Source organism: Anguilla anguilla, chromosome 1, assembly GCF_013347855.1.
Source record: "Anguilla anguilla isolate fAngAng1 chromosome 1, fAngAng1.pri, whole genome shotgun sequence".
NCBI classification, from domain to species: domain Eukaryota; kingdom Metazoa; phylum Chordata; class Actinopteri; order Anguilliformes; family Anguillidae; genus Anguilla; species Anguilla anguilla.
In genome coordinates this window covers 14,626,039-14,649,870 of record NC_049201.1, presented here as the reverse complement: position 1 = coordinate 14,649,870, position 23,832 = coordinate 14,626,039, and the positions used below count along the sequence as shown (strand labels likewise).

Genomic DNA, 23,832 nt, shown 5'->3' with positions numbered 1-23,832 from the left:
ACAACTGAAAGGTTGGAGAAAGTCGCTGTGTAACCTTTCAGTTGTAGGAGAGAACGAATAAAGTGAAAGGTTACACAGCGACATTCTCAGGGAGAAAAAAAGTGAAAAATCGCCGCTTCTCAATGTCGAGCACTGGTCACTGAAGAGGCACGACAAAGCGAGGATTTGGGAGGGTGTGGTAAGTGACGTCGGCGACTGTCGATTAAGTATGAAATTTTCCAGCCAACTAGGGCAAAGCCATTGAAAGAGGGAAAGTGAGCGCAAACAACTGAGCTGACAGCATTCGCAATCAAATTGCTTGTTCTCTCAGAATTCAATGCTAATTTCCATCTCACAAGATAATTCCTGTTGCATACTATGATATACGGCCATACTTACGTAACTGGCGATTTTAGTTTAGCTATACATTTATTTTGTAGTTTTACTCGGCGCTATCGCAGTGCATCGGTAAACGTGGACACTTGCTTTTGCCGAATAAGCGGCTACAGGTATCTGATTTGAAGGAGCAGAAGGTTTTTCGTTATCAGCTGAAATAAGTATTCGGGGCTGCGGAAAGACAGGTAGGCAGAATTCAATCTCTCGTTGGGCAGGCTTTAGAAAATTACAGATCGAATTGCCTTCTTATTAAATTTAGTAAATAAACATGTTGCAGCTAGTTTACAGCGTGCTCTGTTCAGTCTGATACTAACCTACTATTTTATGGAGTTAACAGTCCAGAGTAACGTGTTGCATTCAGCAAATTTGTCAACCTGCTGGCAGTGCTAGATTAAATGCAGTCTTCTGATTCCTTATTCTGGTTTTTGGTTATGAATAAGTATGTGTAAATCGGTGAAATAATCCATATTTACTGGTTTCGTGCTTTCAATTTCCGTGGTTAGTAAAATTAGTTGGCAAATTTAAAAGTGCTAACAGTTTCGGAGTGGATTCATTCACACAGTTCTCTTCTTCAATGAAACGTCATTGAATACCAATGCCACGCTGTTATCATGATACAGTATCATATGAAGTATGTTTACGCTGATGTACCACCATAAATTTCAACCTTATGCACTGGTTGATAAATAAACGACGGAATAACAAATCGCTGCATATATCAGAACAGACGTGGCTTATTTCGTTGATATTTGTTTACGTTTTACTTCTCTTAATTTCGCCAAGCACTTCGTAATGTGTAATATCAGAAACATGATATTCCCAGTTCTCTATTTACATTTACAAATGCACATATAGAATTTTACGGGATAGGGATGGGCCCTCGGAGGTCGAGATTTTCCAGAAGTAAATGGTGAGAATATGTGGGAGATGACGCTTGTAACCATTAAGTCGTAAACAGTCACGGTGATCCTTGATCGTGTTGTTGTAATAGGCTTTTAGGTTCACTCTGGGGGGAAAAAAAAGAAAGAAAAAAAAAAACTTAACCCAGTGTTCGCTTGTGGGACGTCATCCCTCTAATCACAGCCCTGCTTAGTTTTTTTTTTTAATTATAATTATTTTAAAACAGAGTTACTTGTTTAAAAAAACACACTCTCAGGTTCAAATGCATGACTATTACAAATACTATTCCAACACTGCTACTACTACTACTACTACTACTGCTAATAATAAGATGGCTATTATTATTATCATCAATATTATAAGTATTGGTATTAGCAGTAGTATACAACATAAAATGTAACATGGAAAATACCGTGAAAATATAAGGTTATCTAATAACATTTTAAGCTATAGCCTAGTAACATTTGACGTCGATGTACGAGGTAACATGCATTGTTAAAATGGTGAACATGTCATATATTCATGGGTCATCAAATGAAAAATTGCTGATAAAGGAAAGTCATGGGCGATGGAAATACACTAATAGCATTACACGAAGAAGTAAAAAATAGAAAACTGTGAAAATTGTATATTGAGCAAACTCAAAGTATTGAGGAGTTTAGGCTTTTGTGGTGGTAATGAGAGACTTTTACAGTCCAGCATCATTATGTAGCCATGGAGTATGAAGATAGAAATGTATAAATTGAGCAATGAAGAGATAGAAAAGGTAATGTGAAGAGAGTGAATTATAGAAGATATGTGAAGCAGAAGAAATGATTGACATGGACGAGTAGTCTTATTTATAGTTTTAAAAAGATAGATTGTTTTATTTAAGTGCAAATTGAAGCAATATTTTATGTAGTTTTTTTATTTTGTCCTTATATAAAGTATATATGTTACTTTTTCCTTTTTGCAAATCTCTTTTCTCAATTCAGCAGTGAAAGACAGTAATGTTCTTGCTGGCAAACCTAATATGTCAAGGTCATGGTTTTCTAAGAACCACTCTGTTATTTCATTATCCAAAACTGTACACCATGTAACTAAAACAAGCTTCAAAAACCAAGCCAAGGAATACGTCTATTCAGTGGATATGTAATATAGCATATGTGGGAAAACAAGAGATATTATGCACAGTTTGATGCATTGTGGGAAGTGGTGTTTGAAGGGCAGGCAAACACAGCATGTTTTGTGTTCAGCTGGGAGAATGATCTTCAGGATAACTTGCCCATCTTATCTGTCAGTTTTGCTGCTTAAATGCTACATTGTACACAAGACAGGACTTATCACACCAGCCAATGGACCTTTACTGACCAATTCATTGCAAAATGGACATTTATTCGGAAATTGTTCAGTTGAAGAACTTTGTCTAAATTCAGAGGAAAAGGGCTCTGACATAAATGATTGGCTGTAAAGTGTTTTACGGCAGAGTTGTAGCCATGGGGCTGTCTTTCATATTTGAGTGGTGCCAGCAATTTGACAGTGACACTGGCCATTTGAAATCAAACCGGAGACACATTGCAGGTGAATGGTCATTGGATTATTCGCCCTAAAGAAAGACTGCTCCAAACCAAATGAGCCCATTAGTGATTACAATCGGTTGGACATCAGTCCTGTTATATTTGAAGTTCCAGATATGGAATACTTCTGTCCTTAGTCATATAGTAAATCACAAACAGTAACAAGACATTTTCACAGATATTGTTTTATAATCAACTCATGTGCAGCAGTTCATGTGCAGAAAAATGATCAGTGAGCGAAGACAACAACAAAAAATAATGAACTTTGTTGTACATGTAAACGAGCAAGTGTGCTGATTAGTGTTCTTGTTTTAGAGTCGCACCCTCCAGCCCTATATTCCTTTACACGTGAAAAAGGCTAGAACGCCCCAGTGGCAGGTGTGTCAGATCCAGTGGCAGGTAAATTGCCCTGAGCTCCATTCAGGATAATCAGGCTGTCTGCTCTACTGTCTTCAGATTTCACACCTCCCCTGCAATCCGTTTGCACGGCATGTTTTTCCCCTTTCGAAAAATTTGAAATGGCCATTTCTTAAACGCTTCCGTCCGCATTGAGGGCGGAATAAAGCGCAAGATGGGGAGTAACTGCGTGGCCTTGGCCCTTTGTTCAGAGTTATGCGATACTGGCTTGTGGCCATTTTCCTGAGAAGTAGCTAGGTGGCAGTATGGCCGTGGTGAGTGATGATCACTGATTATCACACCAGTCTGGGAATCCAGTGCAAGAAAAGCCTTGAACAAAAGATTACAGCCGGATCATACCAAATATTGTTTTAAATGTCATTACAAGAATTTGAAGTGCTTTGAATCGACGCGTACGCTGTTACTGTAGCATTTCGGTTGCCTCGTTTCTCATGCTTTGAGCAGCTCTGCTGTGATTCATTGACCAGCCTCTGGCTACGTTCGCCACAAACTTGCCGTCTTGATAGAATAGTTCATGGTACTGTATTGCGTGGGACCTTTTCAGTCCGTATTTGTGCAGTGGGTTTTAAAATGTGTCAAGTTAAATATTTAATTGATTGAAATTATATGAAGGAATAGCTTCATCTGCTTTTCCCTTGTGGGTAGGGATAGCCTAGAGTTCCTGTCCTCTTACAGGCTTCAAACTACTGCAGGAACGCATGGTTTTAGAGAGGCAGAAGTAATCCTGCAGGACAGTGTGCAGTGACTGGAGGGGGGGGGGGGGTGGTAAACCTGAAGGATAGTTTGCAGTGAGTTAGGGGTGGGGGGTAAACCTGCAGGACAGTGTCCATCGAATGGGAAAGCAGTAAACCTCCCAGCATCACCTTGCGCTGGACCCTCAGTTTCACTTTGATGGTAATTAGCTGGGATTCCAGCCCCCATTGAAATCGGCTGTGCATGGTGTTCTTTGTAAGAACACGGCGTCTTCCTCATGTGGTCTCATTAACAGACCTGGCACCTGTTACTGGGGCTGGTTTGTTGTGGATGGCTGCCAGATTGCAGGTTCAGAAGGTGTAATCTCTGTTCAAAGGACAGCTTGTGGACTGCTTTGTTTAGTTTCGGTCTGTCCGTGGAACCGGCAGCGGTTATCAATTCCTCCATTTGACTATGGAAAAGTAAGTTAATCACTGTTTGTTATTGTGCTGAATGATATTCTGTTTTACATACTTTTTATTGTAAAGCATTTAATAGGAGCGTGCCTTTTCCTCATAACAGTAAATATGTGCTAGCATTGTTGTGGTGCTGTGTCAAGCTGGTCAATTAAAGGTCAAGCTGGATGCAGGTGAGCTTCATTAAATGACTCGCATCCCATGAGCTGAAGTGGCTTAAGCTGCGTAGTAACAAAATTGCCTGTATCTCTTTTAACCGTAACCTGAGCCTACATTCAAATCAAAGCCTGATTGACACTGTTATTTTGTGCTGAAAGGAGTTGCCTGTCTGATGTTTTTGTCCACAGTCCACACCACGTGGTGCAGATCTCTGCGTTTACGTGCTAGCATGCTTTTATTCGCTAGCATGTGTTTACACGCTAGCATGCGTTTACTCGCTAGCATGCACGTTTACTCGCTAGCATGCATGTTTACCCGCTAGCATGCACGTTTACCCGCTAGCATGCACATTTACCCGCTAGCTAGCGTTTACCCGTTAGCACGCGTGTTTGATGACAGGCATGTGTGCATTGTGCAGAGGAGCAAACCTGCCCCGGTGCATACAGTTCAGAGAATCCTCGGAGCGACAATGCCAGCATCAACATGTCACGGTCTGTACTCCAGGAGTCCAAATTTTCCAGATAAGACTAGCTTTTGTGTTAGTGCCCCTGTGAGGATGTTTGCTTGCTGTTCGTAACAACATGTTTGTGTTTTTAATTCTCCAGCGAGAGACCGATCAGGTTTTGCTTCTGAAATGTGCAGTAGCATTTCCCCCCTTTTGTTAAAATATTGAATTAGTTTTTTTGTTGGCACGGCCAGGATAATTTACCTCGACAATGGTGCACATTATTACACTGGATCTCAGTGTCTTAGCAGAATGAGTCTCTTGGCACTTCGGTATAGTGGTACTTTTATTGTCCTACCACCAATATAGATAAATGTTCAATTATGCAGTAATATGTATCTTCCCCAGGCTTAAAGAGTCAAGACCTAGATAAATTTGTCTGTGGGAGGGGTTTTTTTTTTTAGCAAGAAGGAATAATTAGCTTTTTTAATGAAGAGGCTGAGCCTGAGTAATGCTTAGGCCAGGGGGTCCTCAGTCTTATCCAGAAAGGGCTGGTGTGGGTACAGGCTTTTGTTTCAACCAAGCAGTAACACACCTGAGTCTGCTCATTAACAGATAGTGTCTTTGCTAATGACCATGATTTGTAGAATGTGGTGTGTTACTGCTTTGTTGAAACTAGAGCCTGCACCCACACCGGCCCTTTCTGGATAACATTGAGGACCCCTGGTTTAGGTTGACCCTTGGTACTCTCCCTCCTCTTCTCACTTCGCATATCTCTCATGGGCTAGCACAGTGGCTATCACTGGAGATCTACCGTCCTGCAGGTTTTCATTCCAACCCTAACAAAGCACACCTCATTCAACAGAGATTAGAGATCTCAATTGAGCTGCTAATTAGTAAAATCAGGTGTGCCATATTAGGGTTGAAATTAAAACCTGGATGGTAGATCTCCAGGAACAGGGTTGGCTACCACTGGACTAGCAGCAGGAGGACGTGGGGCAGTATGCTCTACTCTACTTTTTTCAGTTGCTTTTAAGTTCAGTTAATCAAAAGCAGACCTGTCCAGTCTTATCCAAAAATGGCTGTTGTGGGTGCATGTTTTTGTTTTAGCCTGGCACTACAACACCTGATTCAACCAATTAACTAATCAGTTATGATCTTAAAATTCAATCACAACCCTGATCAGTAGAATCAGGTGTGCTAGTGCTGGGCTGAAACAAAAAACCTGCAGCCGCACCAGATAAGTTATTTGCAAATGTAACTGATACTCAAAATGTATTCAAAAATATATTTATAATGATATTGAATCGATCTGAAGTAATTGATTTAGTAACTATTTGCTATTTACAGCTACAAATCATTTGGCATTCGCAATTACAAGTACTGTTGTTCGAGCCTTTATGTAGAATAGCAAATAGAGCAACATTTATTGCTCTTATGTCATGCTTTAATTACAACATTTAGCCTAATTGCAGCATGTATTGTACAACAACATAACTCTTCTCCGTAGTCATTTAAGGATGGAACTAAAAAATGAGACCCACTCTAAAGTCACAGGTCTTAGTAGATTCTCCATCAGGCCCTGTGTCTGGGGTGGATTTCCATATCTCCAGATGGCCTAGTCGACAGCATTCTCTCACAGTAAAATGTCCAGCATTAATTCAACTCTAACAGAGTTCATATGGGTCCAATTGGGTTGATTAACATGAAACATTTTTCTTTGCTCTTGTTGAGGTCTCCATGAAAGTGGTGTACATCATTTTGAAGCACTATAATGTGAAGTAATGGGAGTTTAAAATAAGGAAACAACCTTCAATTTTATTTAATTTACATATTGTTTTAAAACTGGTTGTGCTTAAGGCTGTCGTCTGGGCAGTCACACAAACACATTACCCGCCATTCTTGGCCATAGACAGCTACTTCGTTGAATCTAACAATCATTAACCTGCTGATCAACTGTTTGTCTTAACTATTTACAGTGTCATATAAGGTCACCGGGTCCAAACGTGAAGCTTATTGAGATCTGGTTCCACCCTCATTGGCACCAGACCAAGGCTCAGTTTGTCTGTGCTGAACGTGCTTTGGTTCTTAAACCAGCCTTGAGTAATGTTTGTTGCTTTTATTTGTAAGCCATAACAAGAAAACAGTACATTAACATATGTTATCAGTAATGTATTGTGATTATTTGATATCATCTGTCTTTGCTGTTAATTGTATATTATTTATGATTCTGAATTTATGTCATGTACAAATAAGGATAACTCAAAGTTAATGTTTTAAAGAGTCCTAGATTTTGAATTAGAGTAAGCCAGGTGATAATTTCCCCTGAATTTTATTACTCAGTAATGGAAAAAGACATACACTCAAGATGATTCAAAGTACAATCTGTTATCTCTGTTGGAGCATTTGTCCCTATAATCTAATTATAAAGGGCATTTGAGATCCACACTCATCAATAAATTATCTTTACTTAACAGTTACATATGCAAAAACTTGCATGTTTGGTTGATGAAAACAGTACAGTGCTGTCACTGCTGTGAAAAAGTATTTGCCTTCTTCCTGATTTCCTCTATTATTGTATATCTACCAGAATGAATAGTTTCAGATCTTTATACAAAATGTAATATAAGACAAAGGGAACCTGAGTAAACACAAAACATAAAAAGTTATCAAACATCCATATTACCCATGTGAAAAAGTAATTGTCCCCTTAAACTTCATAACTGGTTGCACCAGCTTTAGCAGCAATAACCCAATCCAAACACTTCCTATAATTTTGTATTAGTCTTTCACATTGCTGTAGTAGAGGAATTTTATCCCACTGTCTTTTTTTTGCAGAGCTGTTTTCATTCAGGCAAATTGGTAGGGTTTCAAGCATGAACTGCTCGTTTCAGGTCCTGTCACAGAATCTCTATGGGGTTCAAGTCAGGACTCTGACTAGGCCACTCCAAAACTTTCATTTTGATTCTTTTCAGTCATTCAGATGTGGACTTGCTTTTGTCTTTTAGATCATTACCTTGCTGTATAATCCAATTACGCTTCAACTTCAGCTCACAGACAGATGCCTGGACGTTCTCCTTAAGAAATTTCAGGTACAGAGCAGAATTCATGGTTCTTTCAATAATGGAAAGTTGTCAAGGTCCGAAGGCTGCAAACCATCCCCATACCATCACACCACCCCCACCATGTTTGACTGTTGGTATTATGTTCTGACTGGGAAATGCTGTATTTGCAGTTTGCCAGACATAATGTGCCCTGTGTCGTTGGAAAAAAAAACACTTTTAACTGATCTGTCCATTTAACATTATCCCAAAAGGTTTGGAGATCATCCAGGGATTTTGCAAATGTACGACGAGCATTGATGTTACTCTTGGTTAGTTTCTACCTTGCTACTCTGCCATGAATCCATCCCTTTTTTGCCCAGTCTCTTTCTTACTGTGGAGTCATATTATGTTTTGTCTAAAGATCCAAAACCATTCAGTGTGAGAAATATGCAATAATAGAGGAAATTAGGAAGCGGGCAAATATTCTTTTTTACACGGCACTGTACATTTTTTTGTCCTTGTTTTGTCAAGACCTGAACTTTAGTTCAGATTCTTTTTTCAGTGTTTCACATCATAATTTTGAAACAATCTACTCGTAATGAAGACTGTGAATTTGATATCTATAATACTTTCTGGGTCACATCGTCTTTATCAAACAAAATACAGTAAATTAAAACAAAAGCTCTGTGCTTGTGCAATTCCTGCTTTGAACATGTTTTCAGTTTTGACGGTCTCATCATATTAGCTACATTAACAGGAGCGATTACATTGGGTGGAATATGGTTGTTAAATTCAAGTGGGAGTAATGACACACACACATAAAGTGAACTGGAACTGTGACAGTTAAATACTGAGAAGTCTAGACTTGGGTTGAGATAATGAATTAAATCCAGCTGGGTTCTGTTGCTTTTTTTTTCACCATAAGCAGGCAGAATTAACAGGTCTTTGGCTGTGCATAATGAAACAGCCAATTTAGCCAGCCAGAGCTAATTACAACTATGGTGTCTTGATCACTGCGATAACTAATCATCATAGAAAAGGTACTGTCGGTCCTGTGGTAAACATACTTGTGGGGAGAAGTGCTATGATTTCCAAGATACTTGTGAAAATTTGGGTGAACAAATTGGGCTTGGTGGATTTATATGTTTTTCTTATTATTTCATTTGATGGATTCCTTGTTCTCAAAGAAGGATATATTTGATTTCTTGTATTTTGATTGTTTAGATATTGTGTTGAGCTGTGTGTGTGTGTGTTGTACTTTGGGTCAGTGTAGATGTGTGATTCTGTCTATCCCTGTGTGTGCTGCAGCAGGGCTTCTCAGTGACGAGGGCCTGTGGATAATGAGATAGATCCAAAATGGCTGGCTCTCCAGGCAATGAGCTACCTCTCCTGCAGCTTCAGGAGGTGGACTCCAGCAAGGTTGGGGAAAGCGGGGGCTCCTCGGGGTTGCTTCCCACCATGTATAACGGTGCCCTGCCCGCGCTGAGCATGGAAAGCCATGCCGTCTGCATCCCGTCCCCCTACACGGACAGCAGCCACGACTACGCCGCCCTGACCTTCTACAGCCCCCCCATCCTGAGCCACGGCGGCCCTGCCAACCCCGAGAGCCCCGCCGCTCGCCAGTCCCTCAGCCCCTCCCTCTTCTGGCCGGCCCACGGCCACCACGGCCACGTGTCCCCGCTGGCCCTGCACTTCCAGCAGCCCCTGGTGTACAGAGAGCCCACCCACTCCCCATGGGCGGAGCCCAAACCGCTGGAGCATGGCCAGGCCCAGACCAGGTACCCGAATCGCCGCATCATCGCTCCTCCTCCTCCCACTACTTCCCTAATGCGTTTCAAATGCTCACCTTGTTCAGAGCAATTAATCTGAGACGAGGTTTAATTTATACCATAATGTTCTGTGAGAACATTTATGCCACTCAGTATGTCCTTAGGAAACCCAGCTTTAAGACCAAGGAGATCTTGGGCCGATTGGTGCTATCACGCTGTGGCGGGGCTCCTCATTCCCTCCTGTGATTTCTCTGATAGCAGCGTGCCTCTTTGCTTCACTGGCAGCTACCTGTGTCTTTCTGCTGGTAAAGCCTTTTTGCTGTTGAATATCAGCCTGCGGTGCGCAGGGTTTTGGCATGATTACCTCCCCTGTCCCGTCAGAGGCATTGTTCCTGCTTTATTCAGCGTAACAATCCTCTCCTCACACTGCAGGATCCCATTATGTGGAGGTGTGACTAATAGCTGCAAGGAACCTGAACTGGGGCTGTCTCTTTATGAACTTTGCAAGCTGCAGACACGCGGTTTCCGAGAGCAGAAACGGGTGGCAGGAAAATCAATCGCAGATCATGCTTACCGAGATCTATAAATCACGAAGGTCATCTCTGCATGTGAATGCTTTATGTTCTGTTTTCGACTTCACGCAGTGAACGGGGACTTGTTCGTTCGATGGCGTTGTGGCTCGTCTCTAGTCCTGTGCGTTGGCCTGGTGGGGCCTGCTGACTGCTGCCCCCTTGTGTTGTCCAGCAAGCTGGCGGGGAAGAGGATGGCGGTGAGCGAGGAGGGGACGAGCTCCGTCGGGGGCTGCTTCGCGGGGAAGGGAGACATGCACCTCTGTGCTGTGTGCCATGACTACGCCTCGGGGTATCACTACGGGGTGTGGTCCTGCGAGGGCTGCAAGGCCTTCTTCAAGAGGAGCATCCAAGGTACCCCTACCTTTATCACCTCACCTCCTTTTGGGTAACCGCCGCCCCCCCCCCCCCCTCCCCCCGCTCCTGGGCACCTGTGCCACCTCCCCCCCGACAGCACTCATGTTCCTGTTGTGTCTGTTTGCACTTTGTGTGTCTCGGTGGACGAGCAGCCCAGCAGTCTCTCATTTATGCTTGCAATTTATTGCCAGTGCTGAGTGACAATGAATGCAATAGCGTTCATTAGCTCATTGATCAACCGCTTGTTGACTGTAATAATTCATGTGGAGCTTTCTCATATCTTGGATGTTAGAAACTGGGCCTTTTCAATTTTAGTTAAATCTGAGGCTAACTGTAATGTATATTTAAGATTTGATTTGGGCAATCAAACTGGGGAGGGAACGCAAGGGACTATATAAACAGTCAGAAGTGGGAGATGATTAGGTGGCTAGAAGCAGAAAGCCAGTTGGTTGCTGCATCTGCTTGTCTATAGATGAACCAGAGCAAAGTGTCCAGTGCTTGTGTATGTATTCTTCCCATTAATTTGGGGATGAAGGTCTCTGTACCCTGTCTGCCCTGCAGGGCACAATGACTACATCTGCCCCGCCACCAACCAGTGCACCATCGACAAGAACCGGCGCAAGAGCTGCCAGGCCTGCCGACTCCGCAAGTGCTATGAAGTGGGCATGATGAAGTGTGGTACGGGCCTCGTCGCCCGCTGATTGCTTTCTCTTCCTTCCTCTCTTTCACCCACCAACCTCTTCTTTTATTCTGCTCTCCAACACTTGTGATGACTCTTTTACTTTAATGGTGCTGATGTTCCCTCGAGCACACACGGCAGTCGGTTTCGATCACTTGACACTTGGCACTTGTTTGCCTCACTAAAAAACATCTGTGAAATATTCAGCCAGCGCTAATGGCATTGGCTTTTTGTGCCCCTCATATTGCTATCTTTGCTTTCGCTCATTCTGCGAAGCTCTCAGAGTTGACAGTGCGGCAGAAGCACGGTCCATATTTGGCCCTGTTTCTGCGATGCACCGTAGAGCTGATAATGTGTGACTGTAATGATGATTCATTACAGTTCAGGAAGTAGTTTTATGCTGGGCTGACTATCAGGACCTCTGTAGATGAGCCGGGGGTTTAATATTAGTGTTGTTTTACACAGACATCGTCAGTGTGTAGGCATAGCCTTTGTATTTGTACCAGTATTCGTTATACAGCTGGATCCTGCAAATGCATTGAATGTGAATGTTTTTTTTAAGCCTCGCTCTCTTTTCCAGGTGTGAGACGGGAGCGTTGTACCTACCGGGGGGCGCGACACCGCCGCATGCCCCACATCCGCGAGTTGGCGGGCACAGGGGGCGGGGCCAGGACCCAGAGGCGGGCCGAGGGAGTCGTCCCTCAGACGCGGGAGGCGCAGTCCTCGGCGCTCACGCCCGAGCAGCTAATCAACCGCATCATCGAGGCGGAGCCGCCGGAGATCTACCTCATGAAGGAGCTGAAGAAGCCCTTCACCGAGGACAGCATGATGATGTCACTCACCAACCTGGCCGACAAGGAGCTCGTCCTCATGATCAGCTGGGCCAAAAAGATCCCTGGTCAGTCGCATGAGTGTTTGTGTGTGTTTGTGTTCCTGCGGGTGTGTTTGTGTGTTTTTGTGTTCCTGCAGGTACGTGTGTGAGTGTGTGCGTACGTGCGTGCGTAAGTGCGTATTTATGTGCGTGTTTTCATGTTGACGTGGGTTTAATTTAGCTGAGGTCTCAGCTCTTCAGAGATTCTTCGGATGAGGAGATGAATGAAAATGCATATTCTATTTTATTTCATAGTTATTTAGAAAACGTGCCTGCAAATCATATGGTAAACAATGCAACGTAAAGGAGAATATGTAACTGTTATTACAATTACACAGTAAAAGTTTAATCAATGGCTTTATATTTTGTTATTTTTCATTAAGCATGTAGTTCTTAAGTTCTTAAAAAAACATTCCTTGTTACACCCAGAAACATTCTCTTTGGGCTTCTGTTTTGTAAGGGGCCTATTATTTGATCTTGTTGACTCTCTGATTCCTGGTGGGATGTGCCCTACTTGAGTCACCGAAAGGCTCCTCAACTTTCCGTCCCTCTCTCCTGCCTGTACTTTCTCTGATGGGAGTGGGCCTCTTCAAATAGCTGGCAGCTACCTGTGTCTTTCTGGTGGCAAAGAGGCCTTTTTACAATTCACTCTCTGCCCTAAGCATGCTGGTTTTTTTTTTTTTTTTTTGGACGATTACCTCCCCTGTCCAGTCAGAGGCATTGTTCCTGCTTTCTTCAGTGTTACAGTTTGTGCTTCACACTGCCTGGTGCGTAAATCCAACAGGTTACCAGTAGAAGGAGGTGTGACCAGTGTGTGCCGCAGTGATTCTAGGGCTGTTCTTTATAAACTTTGCAAAATTGCAAATGAGCACATTCTGGGTGAAAGACGTGGATGATGTGCAAATTAACCTTCATCACCTTATAATGATCATGCAGCTTTAATTGCAAGGCAAGTTTGTTTGTATAGCACATTTCATACACAGAGGCAATTCAAAGTGCTTTACATAAAATAGATAAAAAGGAAAGAGCATTAAAAATAGTAAGTAAAAGTATAAAAGACATAAGTAAGTAAAAGTATAAAAGACATAAAAAAGAATAAAAATCACAGTGCATTTTAAAGTCAAGTGCAATTATTAGGATCAATTAAAGGCAAAGATGAACATAAAAGTCTTTGGCCTGTTTTTAAAAGTAGCCAGAGTTGGGGCAGATCTAAGATCTTCCAGAAGTTTATTCCAGCTATGTGTAGCATAATAACTGAATGCGGCTTCACCATGTTTCGTTTTAATCTTAGGAACAGTAAGCAGCCCGGTCCCTGATGACCTAAGAAGTCTAGTGGGTTCATAGGATGGAAGCAAGTCAGAGCATGTATTTTGGCCCTAAACCATTAAGTGATTTATGGACACGTAACAGTATTTTGAAGTCGATTCTATGACACACTGGTAGCCAATGCAGAGACCTGAGAACTGGTGTAATATGTTCAGCTTTCTTCGTTTTTTGTTAGAACTCTGGCAGCAGCGTTCTGAATGAGCTGTAGCTGCTTAACGGCACAATAAACCTGGAGTCAGCGACGGCCTTCTTCTGTGGCACAGCCAGGTTACTCGTGTACTCAAGGTGGTGCGCTGCTCTTTAAACTGCTGCTTCACGTGTTACAGCGTGACCCCTTTGTATTACGTGCTGTATACATAATTGCCGTCTGAGTCTTTGTTCGCCTTTGTGTTGTCTTTGTGAGTTCCCTGAAGGTGGTGCCAAAAATATTAGTTACACTACAGTGATGAAATATGGTTTTACAGTACAGTATACAATGCACACAGGGCTGGATCGTGGAGGTCTTCTTTGTACGTTTCATAGTGCTTTTCTTTGGAATCTTTTAAGTATTAACATACATTTCAAATAAATTTTCACTGTTCATTCACAGTAGTGTTAAATGTATGCTTATGCCTCTGTCCTACTGGTTTTGGGTGTCGAATAGTAAACACTGATTGGTTCCAGAGGGATGGCAGGACAGATATGACAGTTAGGACAGTGTTAGTGGGGCTAGTGTCAGCATGCATCAGTGTTTTAGTTTTTGTATATCCAGGAGTCAATCTGACTACGACAGCATGTCAGTTCAGGCTGAGACAGAGACAGGAACTGTGTTTCTCTCAGTTTTTCAAATCAATAATTTGTCATTCACATTTCAGCCCAAAGCATAAGTGTGTTAATCCTGGCTTATGTCTGTGTGCTGGTCTCGGTCTGTGTGAATCTATGTGGCAGTATCTGTGTCCGTAGGGTTTGTGGAGCTGGACCTGTCTGACCAAGTACACCTGCTGGAGTGCTGTTGGCTGGAGGTGCTGATGCTGGGCCTGATGTGGAGGTCTGTGGATCACCCTGGGAAACTCATCTTTTCCCCAGACCTCAAGCTCAACAGGTACCCCTCTCTCTAAGTCTTTTCTTCGGTGTCTCTCCCTCTGTAATGTGACATTGCGGAAATACGTTTCCCAAGAAAGCTGGTAAAAGTCTTGTCTCGCAGATGTATCTGCTTTTGTCCTGTCCTCTGTATACTGTGTATAACAACAAAACTAGATTACGCACACACACAGATATTTAAGTACTAGCTACTGTACAGTGCAGTTCCAGCCTGCCGTATCGTTGATTGATTGTGATCGTATCTCTAGTAAAGCCTGCAGATTTCAGAAAATGGTAATCTTCTGGTGAGGTGTAGCATTGCACAGATTTGATCTGAGATTTGAAGAACAAGGGCTGGAGGACTGCTGAAGCTTTTCTCTCCTGCTTACTGGATTAGGACAGCGCACAACATGGGGGATATAGTTCTCAAAATGAGGGAAAGTTCCTGAGTGGAGCCGGCGAGGGAGTATTGAGAGCATTCATTGGCTCGCGGCCAGCGGCGAACAGCGGGCTCGGACACAGCCGCTTGTCACGGGCCCCCACGGTCGGTCCGCGGTGTGCTTCTGCTCTGTTTTCATGCCGAGGACGTCTGATTTAGATGCCCGTGTTCTTTCCCCCCCCCTAAGTCACGGAGCACTCCCACAGGCAATAGCTTTTTAGTTTTCCCTGGCATGCTCGGCCGCTCTCGGTTCCTCCGGCACGGCGCGCGGGGAACATTACTGTCTGCTGCATGTCTGCAGATAAGACGGATATTGGTCACGTTCTGTTCTCCTCGCACATGCTTCTGAATATTCCAACCTCCCGTAAATCGACCGCTGCTGCAATGTGTGGTGATAAGGAAAGACGACAGATGTTTTCACATAAATACACTTTGCACAATAAGGAATAAACGTAATAAACAGTCATATATGAATTTGTCTGTTGGTGCAGTTACCTTCTGATAGGTATCTCAACTAGAGATTTTTATTACCGGTTATTGTGTCCATTATAGAATTTATTTGCTTACTAAACCCACCACTTTGCTTTTTTACTATGCACCGAGTAGGTATCATCTTAAAGAGCACCTGTCTTAATGGATGGCATTGGAGAACCAATTATGATCTATTATAATTGAATATATAATATTACTGTAGCATTACTCATTTGTACAGCTATATATTTAATTTATAGAATATTTTCTTAATCTAACCTTATACCTGAAACATGTTTAACCTCACTGCAGAGATTGGTTTTAAAAATATTAGGTTGTATAATATAATATTAACTTTCTTGTGATGTTGCCCTTGGAGTGGTTGTCCTAAAATGCTCATGCTTCAGGGTAACACCGGGTAATTTCTCAGGAAAGGACCTACTGACCTTGACAAGGACTTTTACAGATTTTACAGATGTACCAAAGGTGCATTGATTTTGGTTGTGACTGACATTAATCATTGATTTTAGTGACATATGAAAAACAGCCAGCACAACTCTTGCCAGGCAGAATGTGCCTTGCTGGCAGACCTGTGCCCTGTGGTGCTGTGTGTATAAAGTATGAGGAATTGGGTTACACACTCCCCATAGCCACAGTGATTATCTCAACTGGCTTAACTAACCTTGGTGTGTTCCCATAACACTTGCTTATTTTTCTCCTTGCTGTAACCCTTCTAGGATGTGCTAGTATATCTCCACGGCATGACAGTTTCCTGGGACAAAAAACATATGAAAAGTACAATTGCAGCGTGTGCCAATAGCTCGCATGAAATCTTGCGGAATATGTATTCGTTGCTGTAGGACATTTTTAAGGCACACTGAATAACGGACATTCACAATCCACTGGTCCGTCTCTTGTCTTAGGGAATGTTATGGAAGCCCAGCATCTTTCATGACATTGTATGTTTGCAGTCATTAAGCAAAAGTGCAATGTAAGTTTTACGGCTAATTTGATCCTTTTTTGATGAACAAGTATAACTTTCTTTCTTACTCGTACAGTGAAACTGGTGCTGCAGATAAGAAATAAAGTGTCTAATTTAGGGTTATGTGGCAGCTAAATTGCTAAAGTGTTCTTGAGCGATTTTTCCACCCATTTCCAACCATTTTTCTTGTATCCGAGCAGTGAATGATTCTGTGGTAACGGGACATAATCAAGGTAATTACACTCAACAAGCATTAAATCGGTCTTTATCCCCCATTCAGAACTAATGAAGTCTTGAACCTTTAAGTCATTCCTCACAAAGAGACGGAAATAGGCTCCAGCAGCAGCAGCGTAATAACCAGTTAACTGAACTTTGCTCAGTGCTCCATCAGATGGGTACATTTCCCATGCATTTCCAAGTAACTGCTGCAGATTTGGTAGAAGTGGGATGAGTAATGAATGCTCCTAATGCATTATGGGATGTGCGATTTTGGGCCTGTCCTTTTGCCAGGGATGAGGGAAGTTGTGTGGAGGGGATCCTGGAAATCTTCGACATGGTGCTGGCGGCAACCTCCAGGTTTCGGGAGCTGAAGCTACAGAGGGAGGAGTATGTGTGCCTCAAAGCCATTATCCTTCTCAACCCCAGTAAGTCCGGCCTGTAGGCAGTCAAGCCTGCTGACCTTGATGTTATTCCTGTCTGTCTCAAATGTCCCTGTCCCACGCTATCAAAGTCTCATCGGAAACAAGATTCCGCACTTAACGTAATTGGACTCAAAACTTAACGCGTGGTTTTCAGCTGCAATCAGGGGCCTTTGTTGCTGGAATAGTTTGAAAGCCAGAAGAAAATTTCAAAACAAAGCGTGTAATTTTGCTGCATCTTTAAAATAGTGTATTATGCACCACTATTACAGTGCCAGTGTTCCAGCTGTGTGGGCATCTGTGTCACAATTTCACGGCTTTTGTTCCAACAAACACCCCCCTCCCCCAACTATTATCTCCTGAAGAACACTGTTCTGTACTAATCTGTGCCTAAAGTAAGGTCACTGAACTGTTATTTGTGTCTCTTGGGGTCAAAACCAAGCCTAAAAAATTCCATCCACCAACTACAGGGCATAATTCAGCCAGTGCCTTCATTTCCTTTCAAAATCTGTGGAAAAAGTACAGATTGTGCAACTGAATTCAACTGGTAAAAGTCAGAGAGTGAGAGGGAGAGAGAGGGAGAGAGAGAGGGAGGGGGAGAGAGAGAAAGCGGGGAGAGGGAGAGAGGGCTAGGCCACATCATTCTAACTTATATTGGAAGCAGCTCAACAATGAGGAGTGTGTGCGCAAGGGAGGGGTTGGGAAAGCCTATCTCTGGACAAAACCGGAGGAGGTCCTCGCTGCCGCTCCTTATGCGTTAAATGACCTTCGTGGACGACTATTTCATCTCCAGCCAGATAACGGCTCGGCAGATTCACAAACACTGAGGAGAAACAGATAGCACTTCTGTTTACAGACCCATCCAAAGTCCCCAGTGAACGCCGCGGCGAGCTGAAACCCTGGTCTAAGGTTGAGAGCTTTGCGGCTTGTTTTTGTTGCGCCAAGAACCAAATTCTTGGTATGTGTAATCACGCTGGCCATTGCGCCGGCGTAGGTGCAGCCACACCGGCATCTTTTTCGTAGCTCCTGTGTGGTTAGCTGAGTGTAACCCTGTTGGTTGAAGAATGTGTGGACGAGATTCTGAAAAAAAAAGTGCTGAAACCAGGGGCAACTGCTGCCATTGGAAACACTTTTAGCCACACGCTTGAGAGAGATGTGGCAGAGGGCAACTGCGGTGTTATCCCAGAGCGAAGTGGTAGCTCTCACTGAAAGCCCTGCCTTCAAGCCTTGTGATGCATGCCATATCATTTTTTTTTTGCTGCCACAGAGTTTAGTCAGAATTTACGTACACAGTGTGGGGTCTCACATGCAACTCTGTAATTGCAATATTTTGCCACCCCATCAATGTGTAAAAGTCAGAATCAAAAAGTTTCTGCACACTGGACAGGCAAAATTCCCTTTTAAAATCCCCTTCTCAGAGCGGAAGTTTCAAAATACAAATGCTTTTCCCTTATCTTGATTTCAGTGGTAGACCTGCTTGTCTCTGAAATCAACAGTGCTAGTAAATGTGATGTACATTGTAGCTGTCTGAAATAGGAACAGAACATTTTATTTTGGAGCAAGATATGTCGCTGTTTTTCTATTTCCATGTTTAGTCTGGAAAATCTTGGTTTTGCATTTAGCCTCTCAGAGTGAGTTACTATGGGCAGTTTGTCAAATATGTGTAGGACAGACTTGTATAATTACGACTGAAAAATTGCGAAGGTTTTTTTTGCATTTGCTTTATCAGCCTATTTACTATGAGAGGTCTCTGTTACAGTGTAGATGACACTGATATGGTTTTAATTACTGAAATTAAAGGCCTGACCTACAGAGAAATAACAGAGTAAATCAGCAAAAATGATGTTCTTTCTGATTTTGGAATGTTCCTCAGGTAGGGTTAGCCGTCAGGCTTTTCTGCCTTGTCTAATTCAGAAATTGGTTGGATGGCCTCATGCCTCTGAATCAGTGCATGAAGAGGTGGTGCAAAACTTACATTTTTTTGCTAATGAGAAGGCACCTTTACATTATAAATAGAGGATGATGTATTACATGGGATGCTGGATCAGGATTTAGCCGCTTAAAATTCATGGAGACTGAGGGCTATTTCTACTCGCTTATTTTATCCTTCCTTGTCTCCTCGGTCCTCGACTGGTCCGCCATCTTCAAGAACATTCTAACCTGTTAAGAGCAATGAGCTAGGAGGCTCCCGAAGGATGCTTGAACAAGGAAACATGAGTGCTTCCTTCACGGAAGTATACTTTTTCAGAATGTGTGAAATATATAAATGATCGACCTGTGGATCCACCTCTCCCCATCTGCCATATCTGTAATTGATGTGATTTCAAAGTTAGGCTTCAAGGACTCAATTTTTCCTGACACACTTTTCCTTGATTCCTCCGTCTTTGCATCCTTTCCTTGTGTCCTCCGTTGGATGGTGCTAAGGAGCTAGGAAAGGCCATGAAGAAAGGATGCAAGGAGGTAAAAATAAGCGTTTCAAAGGAGCCCCAAGTGTCAAAAGTCAAATCAAAGTCTTAAGTGATACTGGTGATTCTTTTTGTGTTGCCTTTCTTCTCCTGATAGTGCCATCTAGTGTTTGGTACAGGCTGCTTATCATTGCAATGGAAAGCAGTGGAACATTTCGGTGGAAGAGTTTGTCATGCGTATCTGTGCCTGGCAGAGTTTTTGAGAGGTCCTTGCTCTCTCTGTCTCCGGCGCAGACCTGTGCACAACGTCTAGCGAGAGCCGCGAGGAGCTGGAGAGCCGCAGCAAGCTGCTGCACATGCTGGACTCCGTGACCGACGCGCTGGTGTGGACCATCGCCAAGAAGGGCCTGACCTTTCAGCAGCAGTCTGCCCGGCTGGCCCACCTGCTGATGCTGCTGGCGCACATCCGCCACCTCAGGTACAGCGGCCGCCTTCTCCGCCGCGCCGCGCGGGCGCTCTCCGAGCCTCCCCTCTTGGCCAGGGCTCCTCACGATACCCATTATTTTTTTGTTGCCGTTCTCTCAGTAATAAGGGCATGGAGCACCTGTCCAACATGAAGAGGAAGAACGTGGTGCCGCTCTACGACCTGCTGCTGGAGATGCTGGACGCCAACACCATGCACAGCAGCCGCATGTCGGCGTCGTACTCCTCCCAGCCGAGCCCGTGGTCCCAGGCCGCGCAGAGCCAGCCTGGCCCGCCGCCATCCTGCAGCGGGGAGTGCCCTTGTCCACCCAAGGAAAGCAGTGAGTAACGCCTTTACATCCTGCCTGGCCCGGCATGCTCTCCCCCCACCGGGCTTCTTGGACTTTTGAGTCTGCTGGGATCTCGATGGTGGACTCACGCAGAACTGTACCCGAGGCCAGAAAACTATTTTCTTTAGCATTTTTACACTGCTTATTCCGTTTCTATTTTTTGCTTTTTATTGCATTTCAAAAACAACAAAAAAAGTTGGCATGTCATATTTTCATTTTTTGGTGAGACGCCCCTCCTCCCCAAAGAAACCTGGAAATGAGAAATTTTTAAACTGCTTGATAGCCACTCTCTGCTCATAAAAGGCTCACAAGAACCTGACTCCTACCTGGCTAGGACTGCATAAGCTAAGGTGCTAGACCAAGTACTTAGCAGAGATGTGAGAATGATTAAAACAGGTAAACTGAGGCTAAACCCATAATGTATGTACTAGGCTACTGGATTCCCCAAGAGCACTTAAAAGCTGTGAATCATCTGTTGTACAGTACCAGAGCGTAGTATAATGTATTGCTATAGTACAGTGTACTATGGTCAGAAAAATCAAAATAGTCCAAAATATTTATTTTGATAAATTCCCCACCAATTTATGCATCACATAAAGCATATGGCCAACTTGGGTGCCAAATCTGTGTCTCCAGGTGTGCATAGTGAGGAGCCATTATGAGCAGTAGTCACCTGATGTTCTTTGCTGTTGACATGTATGTCTGCTGACCCCTTTGGGTTCAGAGATAGAGAGAGAGAGAGAGATTAAATCAAGACTTATACTTAAACAGTTAGCTGCCTAAGGCCATGAATCTGTCCCTTTGTGGGCCTAGATGGCTGTGTGGAGTTCTCTTACCAGTTCTTTCACAAGGTATCTAGCTAGGCCATTTATATTATTTTATGTTTGCTACATTTAAAAAATTTAAGTTTGCTTTACTTGCCATCTAACTCTCTTGATGGTTAGCGGTTTGATTACAATTTGATTACAATTTGCTAACTAGCCAAATAAGGTTAAAACTGGATGTGCTGCTTAGCTTGCTTATGCCAGGGAACATTGGTTAACATGAAGTTAACTAATAACTTGCAAATGTTTGCTCATAATTGTTTAGACTTGTATTCTGTTGCAATTAATCACACTTACATTATGTATGATAGAAAGATGGTTGTGTGTTGAAAATGATTGTTTGGTTTACGTGCGCTAAAATTCAGTCAGACAAGGCAGCCTGATACTGTAGCGTAATGCAAACACAATTATTGTCCATAAATTAGTATTTTTATTATGCTCTGTATTACCATTCATAAATGTATGTGAATTGACTATTCTTCACTCTAGGAGCTCGTGACATTCTGTCGAATTGATTGTCAGTTTTTGTGGTGAAACCAACATATGTGAGATATACATTTTGACAGTGAAGGCGTTTAGCTGACATTCTTATCCAGAGTGACTTGCCCAACTTGCATTGTATTTATGCAGCTGGGTATTTTTACTGAAGCATTTCAGGGTTGGTACCTTACTGGAAGGTACAACGACAGTGCCCCCACCTGGGAATAAAGGCTACAACCTTGGATTTGCAAGCCGTTGACCAATAGTTGCAAGCCCAGTTCCTTAACCGGAATGGCTTCCTCAAAGGCCAGCCTGGGATGGGGCTACAATGTAGGCAGACTCTACAGAATATTACTTTGCATTATGGGATTTGTATGAGGATTGTATTCCTTTTAAATTGGACCAAAGGCCCATTTCAAGTGTGGATATCTAGGGATATCAGCAACGAGGGGGATAAGATTCGGTTTAAATTTGTGTTGTAATATTCCTTTAAATGTTCCACAATATGAAGTAGTGCTCTGTGACAGTGCGTTTCATTGAAACTGTTAAGTGACTGGTGCTGTGTTTGGTCATGGAGAAGACAGTGTAAAGTCTGGGTTCCACACTGGGACCACACGCTGAAGGGACTAATGGCGCAGTCCAGAAGGCTGGCCTAATGCCTGAGACTGCCATGCAGCTTCGCTCTGTGAACCCCCTTGGAAGGTTTGATGGGCTTTGTGCCTGAATTGCTCGTACTAAATTACCGTTCAAATTAAGTTTTTTCCTGTTTTTGTAAGTTTTTTCTGTGAACCCTGGTAACATCATGCTGGAAACTCTTCAAAACTGTTTTTTGTCTATGAAGGGGATAATTTGTATCCGTAAATATATAACTGGTAATCACATTGTTTTTAATTCATTGTTTTTTCCTGTGATTTCTTGTAAATAGACATTGCTTGGTAATGCAATAGTTCTCAGTAAATCTTTAAAACTGTTTCAGTCAATTTTAAAAAAGAACACGTTTGAATAAATTTTCTTTGATTTTTTTTTGTTGTTTCCCCCACCCTCTGACCATTGTGTGATTTTCCTTTTTTTGCACTAAAATTGTCCTCCAAGAAGCAGCTTATTCAGTAAATGGTGCACTTTAAATTTAAACATGTTTCATGAGTTTCATTCTGAAAAGTTGACCTCCAGAAAAATATTCTCCTGCTCAATTTATTAAAATTTATTAAAGATTAGGACATAGTGTATTACAATTAGGTTTAAAAGAACATGGCCATGGCTTAATACTGTTGATCCACTTAACTTTCATGAATGTGCTGAAAATGATAAATCCTTTCATTGAGAACTCATCAATGCATTGCAATCACAAGGTATGTCTCTGCCAATTACAATCAGCTGCCATTATTATACCATGCTGCTTGACAAAGAAAGGTCTGTTCATTACAAACTAGACATTCAGAACAAAGAGAACCTTAGTCACCTTTCCAATAAAAATGAACACATTCTTAGATAGACCTGGGATTTATGACATTTTTTATGGATGCACAGCATGGGCATTTTGGGGTCGATCCCAATAGTGATATGTATTCATGGTAAATAAGATTCCAATCTTAATTGACCTGCCTGGTAAAATAAAGGTTAAATTAAAGAAAGATTCAAACATAAAACAGCACAAATGTAAACTGCAGACTGTGAAGCTTCCATATTCATGGATGAAGAAGATGAGCACAAACATATGCTGGAAAAATGCAACAAATCTTATTTGCATAACAATATACGTGCACTTGCTTACTTCATTACTATACAGAAAGCTTGGCACAAGTCTAGAGAGCTACTGAGTCTGTATAGCTCTGTGCATTCAGTAAAAATGCTACATTTCAGATACTAAACAAGTGGTGCAGGTGACAATAGGCTACTTTCGAGTGTGACCTTGCCACTGTCATCACATCAGGCACAGTCTTCGCTTGGTGCTTGAAAAATGCGTTTTTCTCCGTCGATCCCAATGTTATTGTGCATCCACAAATTTTATTCATTGACAGCATGGTCATTTGAATTGAATGTAGTCATGTGGTCCTCTATCCTTCTGGTCTACTGCCATGAAATAAATAATACCATGTTCTCATCATTA

At 42.6% G+C, this 23,832-nt stretch overlaps 1 protein-coding gene across 8 annotated transcripts; it reads left to right on the top strand.

The window, feature by feature from the left end:
- The first annotated feature begins 223 nt into the window (after positions 1 to 223).
- Positions 224 to 23,832, top strand: esr2b (estrogen receptor 2b). 8 transcript variants are annotated; one of them, XM_035423848.1, is made up of 11 exons: positions 224 to 560; positions 8,009 to 8,092; positions 8,317 to 8,373; positions 9,353 to 9,822; positions 10,558 to 10,736; positions 11,301 to 11,417; positions 11,999 to 12,316; positions 14,558 to 14,696; positions 17,077 to 17,210; positions 19,904 to 20,087; positions 20,195 to 23,832. In XM_035423848.1, exons 4-11 carry the CDS (start codon positions 9,401 to 9,403, stop codon positions 20,418 to 20,420), a joined length of 1,719 nt encoding a protein of 572 aa, XP_035279739.1. In that variant the 5' UTR covers positions 224 to 560; positions 8,009 to 8,092; positions 8,317 to 8,373; positions 9,353 to 9,400; the 3' UTR covers positions 20,421 to 23,832. The 8 variants fall into 8 exon arrangements, with proteins under 8 accessions (XP_035279739.1, XP_035279729.1, XP_035279696.1 ...); XM_035423856.1 differs by lacking the exon at positions 224 to 560 and adding an exon at positions 4,081 to 4,402; XM_035423838.1 differs by lacking the exon at positions 8,317 to 8,373 and having other exon boundaries at positions 9,356 to 9,822.